This window comes from Chiloscyllium plagiosum, unplaced genomic scaffold (genome assembly GCF_037043375.1).
Source record: "Chiloscyllium plagiosum isolate Xiang-an unplaced genomic scaffold, Cpla_swu_hap1 HiC_scaffold_37, whole genome shotgun sequence".
In the NCBI taxonomy this organism is placed as follows: Eukaryota; Metazoa; Chordata; class Chondrichthyes; order Orectolobiformes; family Hemiscylliidae; genus Chiloscyllium; species Chiloscyllium plagiosum.
Window position 1 is genome coordinate 4,314,202 of NW_028270175.1, and position 19,034 is coordinate 4,333,235.

General features: G+C 41.3%; 1 protein-coding gene across 1 annotated transcript; it reads right to left on the bottom strand.

Annotated features, from left to right (window-relative positions):
- Positions 1 to 63: 63 nt before the first annotated feature.
- On the bottom strand, positions 64 to 18,672 carry LOC148139746 (tumor necrosis factor receptor superfamily member 11B-like). Its single transcript, XM_087980253.1, has 4 exons — positions 18,620 to 18,672; positions 16,236 to 16,361; positions 7,259 to 7,411; positions 64 to 267 (listed from the first exon to the last, which is right to left on the bottom strand). Exons 1-4 carry the CDS (start codon positions 18,630 to 18,632, stop codon positions 179 to 181), a joined length of 381 nt encoding a protein of 126 aa, XP_087836379.1. The 5' UTR covers positions 18,633 to 18,672; the 3' UTR covers positions 64 to 178.
- Between the last annotated feature and the right edge of the window lie 362 nt (positions 18,673 to 19,034).

Here is a 19,034-nt window from a genome sequence, read left to right on the forward strand (position 1 = left end):
CCACTCTCTGTTTTGCTGGAAGACCTGAGTAAAAGGACTGGTGAGCTCGAGCACTGGGCCACAGGGTGAAGGTAGAGGCTGATTCATCCAAGAGTCAGATTGAAGCCCTGGAAACACAGGTCTGTGGTTTCCTGGATCTGGTGGATGATCTTGAGAACAGGGGCAGGAGGAAGAATCTTCAGGTTGTTGCCATGCCAGAGGGGACAGAAGGTGAGCGACCAGTGGAATTCTTTGAAAAGTGGTTCCCGGAATTCCTTAGTTTGGAGGCTGAAAAGAGAAGGATAAAGGTTAAGAGAGCCCACCGTGTCGTGGCACGAAGGCCAGGAGTGGACCAGCGCCTTGCCCTGTCCTGGTACGGTTCCATCATTATAAAGACAAACAGAGAGTCATGGAAGCTTCCCAGAGCCCAAGGGAACGATCCAAGGGTGTTGGTGTGCGAGGGCTCCAGGGTCATGTTTTTCCAAGGCTTTTCAGTGGTAGTGATCTGGAAAAGGAAGTCCTATGATGGCATCAAGAAGAGATTGAGAGACCTTGAGATCGAGTACTCTCTAAGATATCCAGCGGTGCTTCGGATTAATTATAATTGACCTGTGTATTTACTTTACTCGCCAAAGAAAGCGAGGAACTTTGTGGACACGCTGACTTAAGCCGGACAATTGAATAGGCACAGATAACAGAGTTGTTCGGGTCTGTCCTTCTTTAGGGAGGCCTTGGTGAAGTCTCCTTTTGATGGTAATAAATTGCATTAAATTATGCTCGGGATGGATGGAATATTTACCTTTAATTTCTAAGTTAACTTATACCAAGGGATGTGTGAAGTATTTACTTTTAACTTACTTGTGTATATTACTAATCTTGCTCTTTCCTTCCGGGTTGCCTGTGTTTGTGGCATGACCCTAGCTGGTAAGAGTTAAGAGCGTGGTTGGGATGGTTAGTAGTGTTCTGGGATGTGTAGATGCCCCCTTTGATGGGGGGGGGGGGGGGGGTGGTAAATTCCTCTAAACAGTGCCTTTGGTGTTTCTTTGTTTTTCTGTTTTCAGTGTACATAGTTTTTGCAAGTTTTGTAGGTTTGTTAGATGCAGCTGATTTAATTTATGTAGTTTTTGTGTTTTGTGGACTTTCTTGTACTGAAGTTCAGCAATTTGTAGTTTGAATTCTCCCTCTCTGGAGTCTAAATGGCTAAGGATGTACTCAAGTGGTGTACCTGAAACATTAAGGGGAGTCACTCGCTGGTCGACAGGAAGAAGGTACTTTCCAGTCTTAAAAGGGAGAGGGTGGATGTTGCCTTATTGCAAGAAACACATCTCAATGATGCAGAGCATCTGAAACTGCAACAGAATAGGTATGACTGTTTTTTTCCCTTATTTTTCAACACTAGGAGTAGGGGAGGGTAGGCCATACTTGTTAGGAAGAATCTCCCATTTAAGTTGTTAGAGTGTACTAAAGACACACATGGGAGGTTTGTAATCCTTAAAGCTTTGATACATGGGGAAGAATACAGGATCTTAAATGTTTATTGTCGCTTGGTAGATGCACTTTCTAGACTGGTTAACCTTGCATCTCAGCATATTATTGTTGGGGGGGGGATTTTAATTGTCTCATAGATCCTATGGTGGACAGATTGCCCCGATATCTTCTTCATGATCTAGTATGTTTAACGATTCACATAATCATAGCCTCCTCCCGCTATCTTTAAGAGAGGCAAACATCCCTCTTATCCTTCCTATAGAGCCATTTCACTCCTGAATATTGATTTCAAATTCTATCTAAGACTGTTGCACTAAGATGAGAAACTGTGCTGCCCTCCATCATTAAGGAGGATCAGATGGGTTTTATAAAAGATCAAATAATGCCAGGAGGTTACTTAATATGATCCAAGTATGTCAACAATGACCGATACAGGGATTAGTGATCTCTTTAGATGAAGAGAAGGCATTTGACCAGGTCGAGTGGCCATATCTCTTTTTATACTTTAAAGCGGTTTGGCTTGGATGAAGCCTTTATCAGATAGTAAAGGATTTGTACAGTGACCCTCTTGCCACGGTCCTCACCAATGGTGTGCGGTCAAGCAATTTCAATATTCTTAGAGGCAGTTGACAGGGCTGTCCCTTATCACTGTTGCTTTTTACACTGCTGATTGAACTGTTGGCAGAGGCAATACATAGGGATCCCAATATATCTGCTTCAGAAGTGGTGACAAAGTTTCATAAGATTGCATTGTATGCAGATGATGTTCTTGTCTTTTTATCAAACCCAACAGTTTCGGTGCATCATCTGATACAATGCATTAATTCATTTGGCGGCTTTTCAGGTTACAAGATCAACTTTGCAAAATCACAGGCCATGCCCAAAGGTGGCCTCCCGAACATGCCTGGTCCTGAGGATGAATCTCAATTTCCCTTTAGATGGTCACAGGAGGGCTTTCTCTACTATATTCATTACTCCTGTCTTTGATCAGCTATTTAAAACCAATTTGCCCATTTATTTGACAGAATCAAACAAGACCTTCGAAGGTGGGAGGTGCTGTTGATCTCATGGTTAAGTTGAATAGCCTTCATTAAAATGAACATTCTCCCCCATCTGCTGAATCCTATGTGAATGCTCCCTCTGCCTTTTACTAAACAAACATTTAGAAGACTGAACGGTTGGTTCAGTTCCTTTATCTGGTATTGCAAGCAGCCCCTTATTAAACTGACTAAACTGCAGCTACCCCACAGACTGGGAGGAGTGGACCTCCCTGATTTCAAAAACTATCAATTAAGCTCGTTGCTATCTTACCTGAATGACTGGGCCTGGGGGATCCTCACTCTATCACCTATTGGGAGAGGGTCCCTCGGACGAGTCTGAACAGCTCTGTAAGGTATGGGAGAAGGAGCTGGACTTGAGATCTCATCTGAAGTATGGGAGATAGCTGAGAAAATGCAAGAAGGATCTCGGTTTGCAATAGAACCCATGCCTTGCAATTGAAAATTCTTCACAGGGTCCACTTGGCAAGGCGGGAGCATCTCCAATATGTCCTAAATGCAAAATGAATACGGGTACGTTCACTCATTATCTCTGGTCCTGCCACAGGCTGCAGGCATACTGAAGTGTTGTGGTACGGGAAATAGAGAAGGTCTTGGGGGCAGGGTGGAGAAGGACCCGGTATTTCTTCTTCTTGGCCTTGTTAATCCACTTCCATTAGACGTGCACAGAAAAACCTTTTCAGTATCCTCACTTTTTGTGCAAGAAAGAATATTTTGTTAAGGCGGATGTTTGAAAGCCCCCCCCACGGCTGTCGTAAGCTAGACATGGAACACATCCCTTTAGACTTTCTTACAAGTATGGTGCACCATAAAACTGAGAAGTTTTATAAGATGTGGCAGCCTTTTTTGGACTACTTGGGTATAGATTTGTCTGCCATACTAATAAGGGCCTTTATATAGCCATGACGATTCTGTTTAATGAATCTAGCATCCAGAGTGGAGGGACTACGAACACATGAATATGTATAAATTTATGCTCTCGATGATTTTGTTTTGTTGAGCTGTATTATTATTAATAATAATATCATGTTCTTAGTTAGTTATTAGTTATTATTTATTTATGTAATTAGTGGGTTTCTTTGTATTGTTTTGTTTTGTGTTTGTTGTAATATCCAAAAATGTTTTTCCCAATAAAAGTATATCTTTTAAATAAAGGTGACCTTATCGAGGTGTTCAAAGTAATGAACAATTTTGACATGGTAAATAAGGATATTCTGTTTCCAGTAGTTGGTACATCAGTAACTAGGGGTCACATTTTCAAGACTGTCACCAAGAGAGATAGGATTGGAATGAGGAGAAACGTCTTTACTCAGAGAGTTGTCAGGATTTGGAATGCACTGCCTGGGAGAGTGGTGGAGGTGCATTCCAGAGGAGGTTTCAAAAAGAGCTGGATAACTTTAAACTGATAAATTTAGAGGACTACAGAGTTACGGTTGGAGAATGGTACTAGCTGGGACCCTCTTTCAGGAGGCAGGATGCCTCAAGGAATCCACAGGCTGTATGTAAAATTCCAGACAGCTTCTGATCATAGTCCTTGTGGCCTTTAACTGCTGTTATTTGGCAGCTACTTATTTTGAATGGGTAGACCCATTGCCCTTAATCTCCCCCCATCTTGGAAAAATGACCTGAGGAGGAAAAGAGCTGGCAAACTGGCACTCTGGCCAATGATGCAAATATTTGCACCTGCTTACCTCTGCACATGTGCCAATCAGCTAAAAATCCTGCTCAAAGACATTTCCCAGAACTTTGGCAAAATTTATCTGGAGGTTGCAGCAAAGTTTTAGTGGAAATTTGGGAAATCCTAGTTTTATAACATTTTCTGTTCTGTAGCAATTTATTTTTCTTCCTTCTGCCCAGTCACCGAAAGACATTGCAATCCTGCTCTTTGACTATCCTCAAACTTACTCTAATCATCAATCAGTTGATGGGTGATATTTTCTGTATGTTGAAATGATTGGCCTGTTCAGGTGTACATAACCTTATGTTACATTTGAAATAGGGACTCACCTCTATTTCATTTCCATGTGTGGCAATGCATTAATACATTCTTGGGATTCCAACATCAATAGGAATCAATTGGGATCAGTAGTTTGAGAAAATGACAGATGAAATTTATATATTTGATTTACAACCTATTTTTTGGGGGGGAAATTGTTCAGTGTTTAAATTAGTATCAATGACTAACCCTGCCTAGAAATAAAGAAACATATCTTCAGATTCAGCAGAACACTTGTATTCACTCATGCTTTAAATAAGGCTAGCATAGGGCCTAACAGTGACTTCTTTTGAACATGTTGAATGATGGGCATCTAGAGCTGAAATGAGGTAGTAGGCACTTCCCTCTCATTGCATAGATTTGGAATGACATTTGATGGTAACACAATGGAAGCAGACAACTTTGGTACATCAACACATCTTTTTCCTGTGTCACAACCCAGAAGTTGTGTTAACCAGGTCAATACTGAAGCTCTCGTACTTACTAAAGGATAGTTTACTGTTTGATGCACAACATTCTCTAGCAAATATAATCCTACAAATATATAGCTATATTTTTATTTTGACAGAAAGAATTTTCATCAATATAATGAATTTCAAATCCTTAGTATATCTTAAATTGTTACATAGACAAATAATTATTACTGAAGTGTAGTTCTGTAATACTATTGGAATGTTTGGTAGCCATTTTATTTAAAGCAGGATCCACAAACAACAAAGTGATAGAATATTTTTTTTAAAGGTGTAGCTTAGGGGATGCATCTCGGCCAAGAAATCCCCTTGACTCCTGATCTCTAATAATATGGTGAAATTTGTTTTGTATCCACTTTAATGAAATCTCCTTAGCTCAGTAGATCTTTCAAAAGACAAGTCAACTGTATTCCTGATGAAGGGCTTCTGCTCAAAACGTCGATTCTCCTGCTCCCCAGATGCTGCCTGACCAGCTGTGCTTTGCCAACACCACACTCCTGACTGATTGCCAGCACCTGCAGTCCTCACTTTCTCCTTGTATTCCTGTAGTGAGCGTCAACCTAGATTATGTCTCAGATCTTCTGATAGAGAGATAGTGGCTGCTAAAGTATAAACTGGAGTTGTGCATTAGGGTCATGCAGAAGTCCCAATGCAGCTGACTATGCTGGAATTTCCTTAGATATTGAAACTTCGAACAGGCAATTATCCAGTCTCTGGCATCCTTTAAAAGATCTCCAAATCTGAGATAGAGTCGGAGACATCAAATGTTTCCAACACACATATTTGAATAGTCAGCCCAGGAAAAGGTGGAAGAATTAAAACTTGCATTAAAACCCTTGGCAACTATGAAACCCCAGTCATCACTGACCACATACTCCCAGATGCCCACAGACACCCAACCAAATCTCCAATACTCTCACCAGCCATCCCATGGATCAATAATTTCATATTAATCATTGTGTCTGCAGTGGTTCTCAAAGCAGTTTAATTCAGTGCGTACCTCCTGCCTTTTCCTCATGTACTTCCCCCCACTCACCTCTCACAATCCCTATCCCTCCCCAAGCTAACACGTCACCCTGCCCCGATTCCTATGACTCTCACCATCTCCAAACTTCCCTAAACTCTCACTTGGCTTCCTTGCCACTTGAAAGCACCTTATTCCAACACAACTGGCACCTGTTCCTCTTTAACCATTTGACACCCTACCCTTCACTCACCTGATACCTGTTCACCCCTCCTGTGTGAGATTCTATTGGCTTCCCCCAATGATGGTACCCTACTCTCTCACTTACCTTACACAACTATCTTCTCTCAGGAGCTGTCAAAATAGTTTTGGATCTTTAGGACATGTTGCAAAAGAGGGCTGTGATTTCAGTGACAGCTATGAAACTATACTTGTTAGCTACTCCATTAAAAAGCTGATCTCTGAGCAGTGCTGCTCCTCTCCGCTACTGTCTGAGTTAGTTCCTGCACTGGACTGTGTTCCCTTATCTGGGAAGGCTCCTGGCCTGGAAAACCCTTCCAAAGATAAGTGGGCAACTTTTTATCAGATCTGGGACAAAATCAAGATTCTAATCTAGATCATAAGATTTGGGCAACTGTGCTAATGTTCTGGTGCGGGGGTAGAAATCAACAGCCTTCTTACTCAGAAACAGACCTGCCATTCAATCAGGTTGACTATATAATGAGGAATGCAGTTACTTAAAGCAGCAAATTTGTGTCCCCAAAAATCCTGCATGTTTGAGAATTTAGATCACATTTCTAGGAAATAATATACTATCCACATTTCTGCAGCACACTGACAGCCAATTTTCAATAACTATAAAGACAATAGAGTTCAAAGCTATGAAGGTTTTGATAGAGCTATTAAGAAGAAACTATTTCTCCTGACAAGTGTGCTGGTAACCAGAGTTCATAGATCTAACAAAATTCTCAAAAGATCTAAAGGGACCTAAGAAAAAATTCTGCACACTAAGGAGTGCTAAGATGTAAAATGAACCGAATGAGTGATGAAATTAGATTTCATATATTTTTAAAGGCAGTGGGACATGTACTTGCAGAGAGCTAATAAGGGTAATGGGAAAAAAACCTGGGGTCTGGAACTGAACTGAACAGCTCCTTTAAAGAGTTGCCACAGGCATTATGAACCAAATGGCCTTTGATTGTGCTATAAGATTCTACGTTAACCTTATAGTTTTTATACGGAACATTTATTTAATGACATTATTGTCTTATTGACCTTCCAAATTCGAAGTCTAACATCATACCTGGTGTCTTAACTCCCTGACCTGGTGGACATGGTGTGTAACGTTGGCAACTCCAGCAGCTTTGAAAACTTGTTTTCTTGCAGAAAAATCCTGTTTTGCAGCCACACACAGTGTTTCCAGTAAGTTTGCATTTCTGTTTTATAATAAATCCATCTAGATAAGAAAAATATCAGTCTTAGTTGAATGTCTTAACTACTTCCCTATATCACTTTCTAGTTTTGGAAATTTGTGTAGGTCCAAGGTAGCTAATGAACAGTAAAAGGTTGGTCCTTTTAAGATTTAGATGTGATTAAATCAGCAACAAATGCATTGTGGAAATAGTAGTTCTCTGCAGAGCTGTCCAGTTCATATGTACACTAATACATACATTTGGAAAAACTGACAAATATCTGCAAAAACACCAACATATTCTCCAAAAAGCTGACACTCAAAAATAATCTAAAAGTGAAAAGGACTCTGGACTGAAGTCTGGGATGAAGACTGCTGTGTCAAACCTAAATTAGCAATGACTGCTATTGTCTCGAGTCTGTCGGATTCTTTTTCCTCATCAATAGTGGAGGCAGTATCATTAACGATAGATTCTTGACTAACAAGGGAGTCAGAGGGTAGTGGAGGTGAATTGGAATGTGAAGTTGAGCACATAATTAAAGGTAAGCCATACAGGACTGAAATGAGGAGGAACCTTTTCCATCAGAAGTGATGAATCTTTAGTATTCTCTATCCCAGAGAGCTGTCAAAGCTCAGTCATTAAGTCAGTTAAATACAGAGATCGATAGATTTCTAATTATTAATGATGTCAAGGGATATGGGGATTATGTGGATATATGACATTGAAATGGTCAGCCATGATCTAGAATCTTGAAGGCCTACCATCCCCATGAATAAGTTAAGCCTATTTGCATTATTATCAGTTGTTTCAAATGGCATTTTTCAAAAGAATTTAACTGCAATGCCCGCTCTTAAGAAATACAAAATTCAGTAAAAATGCAAGTGCTGTATACATGATGGGATTGTGAGCCATGACATTTTGAACCATGGAGAGCAATGCATTCCCTGAAAATACTATGTGATAAGTGACTGCAGATTGAGCATTTTGATTCAGAATTGTTGAGCTGGAACCTAAGCTGCAGATACTGTAGGGCATCAAGAAGGAGGGTAATTAACTGGACATTTTGTTCCAGGAGGCAGTCAAACTTCTTAGATTAAATTTGAACTTCAGAGTTCGTCAATGGTCAGGAACAAGAAGGCGTAACTGTGAGTCAGGCTGACACACAGCAAATTAGGAGACACAAATAACTGTTTATTAGGAAACAGTAGTATATTATGAGAGTTTGGAGGAGGGTCGATATAATTTTATTTTGAGGGCTTTCTCAAGATTTCTCAACAACTACATTCTGATTTTTGGGGGTCACATTTTCATTTAAAGGGACTTTTTTGTACTCACTGACAGCAATGCTGTCGGGTAGCAAAATTAACCACTTGAGACTCACAGAAGCAGAGGAATTCATCAATATCCTCAATAATTGTCAACTTGTATTTAAACTTAAAACCATAAGGCAAATGGTAGGCTTAAATTTCCTAAACATCACAGTTTTTAAATTAGCACAATACACTAGTCATAATTAGAAACAAAAGTTTATTTTCAAAAATTGGCACACACAGATAATGCATGTCAACTTGTGTGCAGTTCATTATCTGTGATGTCAGGTTTCCCTGGATCCTGGTTAACTAGGTGTTCATATATTCCCTTCAGCTTTCCCTCTTTCCCCCCATCCTGCAGATTCACTTCCAATTGGCCTTGTGCAGCAAGCTCATCTGTGGCCTCACTAATCCTATTCATCACCACCACTCACCTTCCTTCACCAATCACAGGTCACCTCCCCCCAACACTTGCTGCTGATAGGGAGAAAGCAGCCTTTCATAGAATCATCAATCATAGAATCTCTACAGTGCGGAAACAGGCCCTTTGGCCCAACAAGTCCACACTGACCCTCCGAAGCGTATCCCCATAAACGCATTTCTCTCCCCTATTACTTGACATTTAACTCTGACAAATGTACCAAATCTACACATCCCTGAACACTATGGGCAATTTAGCATGACCAATTCACCTAACTAGCACATCTTTGGATCGTGGGAGGAAACCCACGCAGACACGGGGAGAATATGCAAACCCCAAACAGACATTCGCCCAAGGCTGGAATCGAACCTGGGTCCCTGGCACTGTGAGGCAGCAGTGCTGACCACTGAGCCACCTTATTGAAAGAACAGCTCCTTTCAAAATTTATCAGTTCCATTCATGGGTGTGATGTTTCTCTCATTAGTTACACCTTGTGATTCATTCCTCCCCCCAACCCCCAGGCAATCTGGTGACATTCTAGGATGCGACGTCATAGTCTTAGGATAAGGGGGTAGCAAATTTAAAATAGGATTGAGGAGAAACTACTTCTCCCAAAGGGTTGTGAATCTGTGGAATTCGCTACTTCAAAGTGCACTGGCTGCTGGGACAGTGAGTAAATTTGAGGAGGCGTTAGACATTTTTAATTGCTAATGGGTTGAAGGCAGAAATATGAGGGTTAGGAGCACATCAACCATGATCGAATGGTGGAGCAGACTCGATGGGCTGAATGGCCTAATTCTGCGCCTGTATCTTATGAACCTTCTGGGTGAAAAACATTTCTCGACTCCCCTCTCAATCTGTTATCTCCTATCTTAAATCTTTGTCCCCTGGTTATTGACTCCACTATAAACGGAAAAAGTGCCTTTCTATCCACATTATGTCTTTCCCTCCTAATCTTATACAGTTCTATCTCTATTAGTTCTGCTTTCAAAATTTGCTGTTCCAAGGAAAACCACCCAGCTTATCCAATTGTTCCTCATATTTCAGACTTCCAGCCAGGCAGCATCCTGGCAAATCCCCTCTGCACCCTCTTTTGTGCAATCACAGTCTTCTTACAATTCTAGTGGACCAGAACTACATGCAGTACTCCGGTTGCGGCCTGATTAGCTGTAGTGTGAGGGTCAAAAATGGCATCTTCAAACCAGACCATTAAGAGTTATTTTTTCGATTCGATTCGATTCCCTACAGTGTGGAAACAGGCCCTTCAGCACAACCAGTCCACACCGACCCGCTGAAGAATAATTTGGACATGACAATGAGCAACTGAAGTGGAAAAGCACATGAAAAACAGGCCTAATACAATACAGCCTGTTTTAACTTGTGTGTTTGTGTATGTGTGTGTTGGGGGAGGAAATTTGTCTGTTTTGAGGAAGGGTCACTGGACCTGAAATGTTAACTCTGATTTCTCTTCACAGATGTGCCAGACATGCTGAGCTTTTCTAGCAGCCGGTTCTTGTGCCTGATGTTGAGGATATTATAAACTCATAGAATCCCTACAGTGTGGAAACAGGCCATTATGCCCTACAAGTCCACACAACTTGACCTACTCTTGGGAAATAAGGCAGGGCAGGTGACTGAGGTGTCAGTAGGGGAGCACTTTGGGGCCAGTGACCATAATTCTACTCGTTTTAAAATAGTGATGGAAAAGGATAGACCAGATCTAAAAGTTGAAGTTCTAAATTGGAGAAAGGCCAATTGTGATGGTATTAGGCAAGAACTTTCGAAAGCTGATTGGAGGTAGATGTTCGCAGGTAAAGGGACAGCTGGAAAATGGAAAGCCTTCAGAAATGAGATAATGAGAATCCAGAGAAAGTACATTCCTGTCAGGGTGAAAGGAAAGGCTGGTAGGTATAGGGAATGATGGATGACTAAAGAAACCGAGGGTTTGGTTAAGAAAAAGAAGGAAGCATATGTAAGGTATAGACTGGATAGATTGAGTGAATCCTTAGAAGAATATAAAGGAAGTAGGAGTATACTTAAGAGGGAAATCAGGAGGGCAAAACAGGGACATGAGATAGCTTTGGCAAATAGAATTAAGGAGAATCCAAAGGGTTTTTACAAATATATTAAGGACAAAAGGGTAACTGAGGAGAGAATAGGGCGCCTCAAAGATCAGCAAGGCGGCCTTTGTGTGGAGCCACAGAAAATGGGGGAGATACTAAATGAATATTTTGCATCAGTATTTACTGTGGAAAAGGATATGGAAGATATAGACTATAGGGAAATAGATGGTGACATCTTGCAAAATGTCCAGATTACAGAAGAGGAAGTGCTAGATGTCTTGAAATGGTTAAAGGTGGATAAATCCCCAGGACCTGATCAGGTGTACCCGAGAACTCTGTGGGAAGCTAGAGAAGTGATTGCTGGGCCACTTGCTGAGATATTTGTATCATCGATAGTCACAGGTGAGGTGCCGGAAGACTGGAGGTTGGCAAACGTAGTGCCACTGTTTAAGAAGGGCGGTAAAGACAAGCCAGAGAACTATAGACCGGTGAGCCTGACCTTGGTGTTGGGCAAGTTGTTGGAGGGAATCCTGAGGGACAGGATGTACATGTATTTGGAAAGGCAAGGACTGATTAGGGATAGTCAACATGACTTTGAGCATGGGAAATCATGTCTCACAAACTTGATTGAGTTTTTTGAAGAAGTAACAAAGACGATTGATGAGGGCAGAGTTGTAGATGTGATCTATATGGACTTCAGTAAGGCGTTTGACAAGGTTCCCCACGGGAGACTGATTAGCAAGGTTAGATCTCATGGAATACAGGGAGAACCAGCCATTTGGATACAGAACTAGCTCAAAGGTAGAAGACAGAGGGTGGTGGTGGAGGGTTGTTTTTCATACTGGAGGCCTGTGACCAGTGGAATGCCACAAGGATCGGTGCTGGGTCCTCTACTTTTTGTAATTTACATAAATGATTTGGATGTGAGCATAAGAGGTACAGTTAGTAAGTTTGTAGATGACACCAAAATTGGAGGTGTAGTGGACAGCGAAGAGGGTTACCTCAGATTACAACAGGATCTAGACCAGATGGGCCAATGGGCTGAGAAGTGGCAGATGGAGTTTAATTTAGATAAATGTGAGGTGTTGCATTTTAGGAAAGCAAATCTTAGCAGGACTTATACACTTAATGGTAAGGACCTAGGGAGCGTTGCTGAACAAAGAGACCTTGGAGTGCAAGTTCATAGCTCCTTGAAAGTGTAGTCGCAGGTAGATAGGATAGTGAAGAAGGCTAGGAGAAAGTGAGGACTGCAGATGCTGGAGACTAGAGTTGAAAAATGTAGTGCTGGAGAAACACAGCAGGCCAGGCAGCATCCAAGGAGCAGGAGAATCGACGTTTCGGGCATAAGCCCTTCTTCAGGCGTTTGGTATGCTTTCCTTTATTGGTCAAAGTATTGAGTACAGGAGTTAGGAGGTCATGTTGCAGCTGTACAGGACATTGGTTAGGCCACTGTTGGAATATTGCGTGCAATTCTGGTCTCCTTCCTATCGGAAAGATGTTGTGAAACTTGAAAGGGTTCAGAAAAGATTACAAGAATGTTGCCAGGGTTGGAGGATTTGAGCTATAGGGAGAGGCTGAACAGGCTGGGGTTGTTTTCCCTGGAGCATCGGAGGCTGAGGGGTAACCTTATAGAGGTCTACAAAATTATTAGGGGCATGGATAGGATAAATAGACAAAGTCTTTTCCCTGGGGTCAGGGTGTACAGAACTAGAGGGCATAGGTTTAGGGTGAGAGAGGAAAGATATCAAACAGACCTAAGGGGCAACGTTTTCATGCAGGGTGGTACATGTATGGAATGAGCTGCCAGAGGAAGTGGTGGAGGCTGGTACAATTGCAACATTTAAGAGGCATTTGGATGGGTATATGAATAGGAAGGGTTTGGAGGGATATGGGCCGGGTGCTGGCAGGTGGGACTAGGTTGAGTTGGGATATCTGGTCGGCATGGACAGGTTGGACCGAAGGGTCTGTTTCCATGCTGTACATCTCTATGACTCTATGACCGACCTCCCGAAGAGTAACCCTCCCAGACCCATTCCCCTACCCTATTACTCAACATTTACCCCAGACTACTGCACCTAACCTACACATCCCTGAATACTGTGGGCAATTTAGCGTGGCCAATTTACCTGACCTAAACATCTTTAGACTGTGGGAGGCAACTGGAGCACCTGGAGGAATCTCACTCAGATGTGACCTATCCACTTGTGCAGTCTACATGGGGTCACATGGACTTGCTTTTTCATCTACTTTTGAGGGCTGGAAAAGTACTGAAGTAATTATAAAATGGTGATTCAGAACATAACCTTAGATTCAGAAGAGCATCAATATCAAGGAGTTTGCCCCACTTATTAGACATCACACCATCAGACTGGTGTTTGTAAGAGCGGGCTGAGGATTTTCCACATCAGACTGCGGTTTGAGAGACCAGGATGATGGGACTTTACACCATTGGGCTGGGGTTCCCGCAGCTGGTTCTGTGAAATTGAGATAAAGCTATGACTGCCGCCATTGCCACAGTCTCCAACAGAGGGAAGACAATGAGAATAATTTGTTAAATATGTTTGAAGTAGTTTAAGCTAAATGATTCACTCATTAATTTTCAATGTGCCTAAATTAGGTTAAGCTAATAAATTTGCTTTATGTCAAAGCACATGTGTCTTCTTGTAATCATTTTGATCAGACATTAAAGAACCCATTAGGGACTTTCAGCCTAATAATACACCAGCATTTTATACAATTCCAGTGAAACCTACTTCTCTTGTATTCAATGTTTCAGCTAAAGGCAAGTAACCCCCACGCCTTCTTAATCACCTTATCTACATGCCTTTCTAATTTCAGGCTTCTATGGATTTGCACACCAATGTCCCTCTAATCTTTAGTAGTTTCCAGAGTCCTACCATTCACAGTGCAATCTCTTGCCTTGTTAGTTGTCGCCAAGTGGATTATCTCACTTTTGTGTGTTAAATTCCATTTAGCACTGCTCTATCCACCTCAGCAGTCTGTTGATATTTTCCTGCAATTTATGGCTATCCTTCTCACAATTTACCCCCTTAACAATTTTTGTTTTATCCACAAACATCTTGATCATACCCTTTACATTCAGGTCCAAACATTAATGTACATCTAAAACAGCAAGGGCCCCAGCACTAAGACCTGCAGAACCTCACTGGAATCAGACTTCCAGGTCACAGAAACATTCCTCTACCATACCCTCATTTTCCTGCCTCTCAGCCAATTTTGGATCTAAAGTGGCACTTTGCCTTGGGCTCTCACATTTTGGACCAATCTGCGCTAAGGGACCTTATGAAAAGCCATACAAAAGACTACCTAGACCCTACCAAGTGCATTCCCCTCATTCTTGGTTATGTCCTCAAAAATATGCCAAGCATAACCTTTCTTTAACCAAAGCACTTTGACAATCCTTGATCTGTATTTCTACAAGTAAGAATTAAAAAGTCCCTCAGAATTTTTTCTAAAAACTTCACTAGTAAAAGTTAAACTGACTGACAATTCCTTAGTCAATCTGTTTTCTTTTTTTTAAACAATCTGTGATCCTGCAGTCCTCTAACATCTCATCCTTGGCCAGATAAGATCTGATCATTACTGCCAGGGCCTCTCATATCTCCTCCCTTGCCTCCTTCAATTGCATAGGATAGATTTCAACTGGGCCTGTAGGCTTACCCACTTTTAAGGCTGCTAAACCCACCAGTACCTTCTCTTTCTATCTTAATTTCTTTTAATATTATGTAGTCCTCCAACCTTATATTTATACATGTATCATTCTTTTTCATTGGTAGAGCAATACAAAGTATCCTTTGAAGATAACCTACATATTCCAGGTCCACACACACACAATAACTCAATGGTCTCTACTCTTTCGCTAGTTATTCTTTTGCTGATTTTTAAAAATCCCTTTGTTGTCCTTTATTCTACCTGTTAATACTTTCTCATGCACTCACTTAGCTTTCCTAATTTCCTTTTCACATTTCCCCTTTTACATTCCTCCAGAACCTGACCGGATTGAGTCTTTAGTATCTGCTATAAACTTCCCGACCTTTGCAACACATGACATCCAGGGTTTTCCATTCTTCATCCCAACCTGTGTCTGAAAGGGAACATATTTATTTTATTGACACTCTCTTCACATAATTTTATGCTCTATGTTCCCCTTTACTTGCATTGTATTCTTGCAAACGTCCTGATATTTTTAAGATTAAAATTTTCAATAAAACCAAATTTCAGTTAGGACTGTTGTCCTTGGAGAAATGAAGGTTTGGAAGAAATCATGTTATTACTGGCAGAAGGATCGAGAACCAAAAGTCACTTTTTTAAAGTTACTGGTAACATGAGGAAAAACGTTTTATGCAGCAAGTGATTCAGATCCACTGCTCCCAACCTAGTCTGTCGCCGGGTCAAATTCCAGTAGCAACATTGTGGGTGTACCAACATCCCATAGACTGCAAGATTCAAGAAGGCAGCTCACCACCACATTCTGAATGACGATTAGAAATAGGCAATAAATGTTGGCCTAGTCAGCAAAGCCCACATCCTGTCAATGGAAAAAAAATGCACTAAAAGCACTTTTGTTTCTCCTGTTAGGAAGACAGAATTAGCTTTTCAGCCTCACCAGGCAATTCTGCCTTTCAATTTGAAAACAAATAATCTGTATTTTAACTCCATCTACTTGCCTTAGTTTTATAATCCTTTTAAAGCCCTGCCAAGCAAAAAACTATTAGTCTCAGCTTCTTGAAATACAACTTTGAAATCACCAAAAATAAATCAGAATTCAAATTGAAAAATAACTAGTATAACTTGTTATGGATTTTGATGAGTAGCAGGGTGACCATCCAAAATTTGAAATATTTAGCACTCCATAAGTATGCAACACTTGAGGTATATGTAAATTAGAATTAGTTTTGGTGGGAATTAAATACACAGCCTCAGAAAATATGCAACCAGAGTAAATCAATAGCTTGCATATAAATGTTTTGCTTACTCCATATATTTCTAACATTTGATTATCTCTGCAAGGAAAGTAATGAAGTCTCCGAAAAGTCAATTAAAAGTGCTTTACCTCCAATGCAATACTGACAGGGATAACATATGTTTAAATTATGTATATGATCACTGAATGTCCCTTTCTGACACACTACACATTTTGTTTTGGTAGTTGCTCCACAGTACTTTTCCAAGTAAGTGCCTGCAATGAAAATAAGCAAATATTCATCATTAACAGCAGATAAATGTGCAATTACAAGATGTAATCTCGTCTCAGCTTCCCTCCCTTCATCTAAAACATCTTGCTATGGAGTTGCACGGGTGGCTCAGTGGTTAGCACTGCTGCCTCACAGCGCCAGGGATCCGGGTTTGATTCCCGCCTCAGGTGGAGTTTGCGCATTCTCCCTATGTCTGTGTGGGTTTCCTCCGGGGGTTGGGAATGGAGGTTATTTGAAATTGGAAGATTCAATGTTGAGTCCTCTGGACTGTAGGCTGCCCAGACAGAAGATGAGGTGTTGTTTCTCCAATTTGCGGTCTGATTCACTGTGGCAATGGAAGAGGGCAAGGATCGTCATGCTGATAGCTCCTTTCAGCCATCATAGACATAAAGAACCAAATGACTTTGACTTGATTTATTATTGTCACACATACCTGAGAATAGTGAAAAGTTTTGTTTTGCATGCAATACAGTCAGATCACAACATACAAGGACACAAACATCATAGGGTGATTCAACAGAGCGAGGAATACAAAGTTACAGCTGCAAAAGGTGCACAAAAAGCAAGATCAACATTAGATTTGAAACTGAGTAACAGCAGGGAAGAAGCTGTTCCTGAACCTGTTGGTACAAGTGTTTAAGCCTTTGTATCTTCTGTCTGATGGAAAAGATTGGAAGAGATTATAACCAGGGTGGAAGGGGTCTTTGATGATGTTGACTGCCTTTCCATTTCATTGGGAGATGTAGATGAAGTTATTGGGTGGAATGTTGGCTTGCACAAAGTGCTGTGTTCACAACTTTCTGTAGTTTCTTACAGTCCCAGGCAGAGCAGTCATTGTACCAAGCTGTGATGCATCCAGCTAGAATGCTTTCTATGGTGCATCTGTAAAAGTTGGTGAAGGTCCTGATGGACATTCCAAATTTCCTTAGCCTTTTAAGGAAGAAGAGGTGTTATTGTGCTTTCTTGACTGTTGCATCATCATTGGTGGTTCAGGACAGATTGTAGGTGATCGTCACTACCTAGGAACTTGACGCTGTTTCTGTGCCAAACATTTTTTGGATTCTATGTTACGTTAAAAGAGTTTTAGAAAAAAGAGGTAGAAAGGCCATGTTGTTTTGGGAAGGAATTCCAGAGCTTAGGACCTTCATAGTTGAAGGCACAGCCACCACATGTGGTACATTAAAATTGATTATGAGGTGAGAATTAGAGTGCAGAGACCTCAGAGAGTTATAAAGCTGGAGCAGATATCAGATTTAGGGAAATGGGAAGACATGAACGGATTTGAAAACAAGGGCCACTAGGAATGAACGACAAATGCTGGCCCAGCCAACAATGTCCACAGCCTGTGAATGGCCCTGGCAGAACCCAAACAGAATATCAAAGAGTAGGTAATTGCTAAGCAAGTGCTATTTGATTGTCCTGTTGTTGACATGTTCCATCACATTAAAATAAAACAAAGAACTGTGGATGCCTAAGAACTGAAACAAGAACAAAAATTGCTGGAAAGACTCAGCAAGCCTGGCAGCATCTATGGAATTCATTTAACATTTCGAGTCCAGTGACCCTTCTTCTGAACTGAGTTAATGTTAACTGAGTTAACGACCTTCAGCAATTTCTGTTTTTGTTTAAAAGTACTTCATTGGCTGTAGAGTGCTTTGGGATATGTTGAGGTTATTAGAAGTGTTCAATGAATCCAATTCTTTCTTTCTTTTAAATTCAGCTTAATTAGAATACAAATGGGCAGCATGGTGGCACAGTGGTTAGCACTGCTGCCTCACAGCACCAGAGACCCGGGTTCAATTCCTGCCTCAGGCGACTGACTGTGTGGAGTTTGCACATTCTCCCCGTGTCTGCGTGGGTTTCCTCCGGGTGCTCCGGTTTCCTCCCACAGTCCAAAAATGTGCAAGTCAGGTGAATTGGCCATGCTAAATTGCCAGTAGTGTTAGGTGCAGGGGTAAATGTAGGGGAATGGGTCTGGGTGGGTTGCGCTTCGGCGGGTCGGTGTGGACTTGTTGGGCCGAAGGGCCTGTTTCCACACTGTAAGTAATATAATCTAAAAAACAAGTTCTAATTAAATAGAAACAAATACAGAAATTGTTAGAAAAACACAGCAGGTCTGGCAGCATGTGTGGAGAGAAATCAGAGTTTGGATCCATTGACCGTTCCTCCCTTCTTTTCTCTGCTGTTTCCTGAAAGCGACAAATATTATAGAGATGATGTTCAAAGACTGACTGTCACTCACCTGCAGGACACATGTCACAGCAGTTTCCTTCATACACAAACTGGTTTTGTTTGCAACAGTTCGCATCTTGTAGGTAGGAGATCAACAAGACACAATAGATCTAGTTTGAAATAAGAACCAAACTGTAGTGACATTTTTCTCCAATTATTTTGTCATTCTTTTCCCTGTCTATTGAGTGTTTCTTTTTATTCTTTTCTGGGATAGAATTCCACAACACGCATCACCCTTCTGACCCAGCTTGCCACTGTTCCAGTGTGACTTCTGATAGTGCAGTGAGGAAGGCATCGCAGCTGATTCTGTTTCTATCCTCACCCAATGTCCAGGCATAAGGGCTCTTGTGATGCAGTGATAGTGTCCCTACCCCTAGACTGAAAGACCTGGGTTCAGGTCCCACCTGTTCCAGAAGTGTGTAATA

Coding starts and splice junctions, on each gene's coding strand:
- LOC148139746 (XM_087980253.1), bottom strand. Junction 7,412..16,235: donor CTGTCAGTATTGCATTGGAG/GTAAAGCACTTT, acceptor TTTCTTATCTAG/ATGGATTTATTATAAAACAG. Junction 268..7,258: donor TCAGGGAGTTAAGACACCAG/GTATGATGTTAG, acceptor TTCTCTTTTCAG/CCTCCAAACTAAGGAATTCC.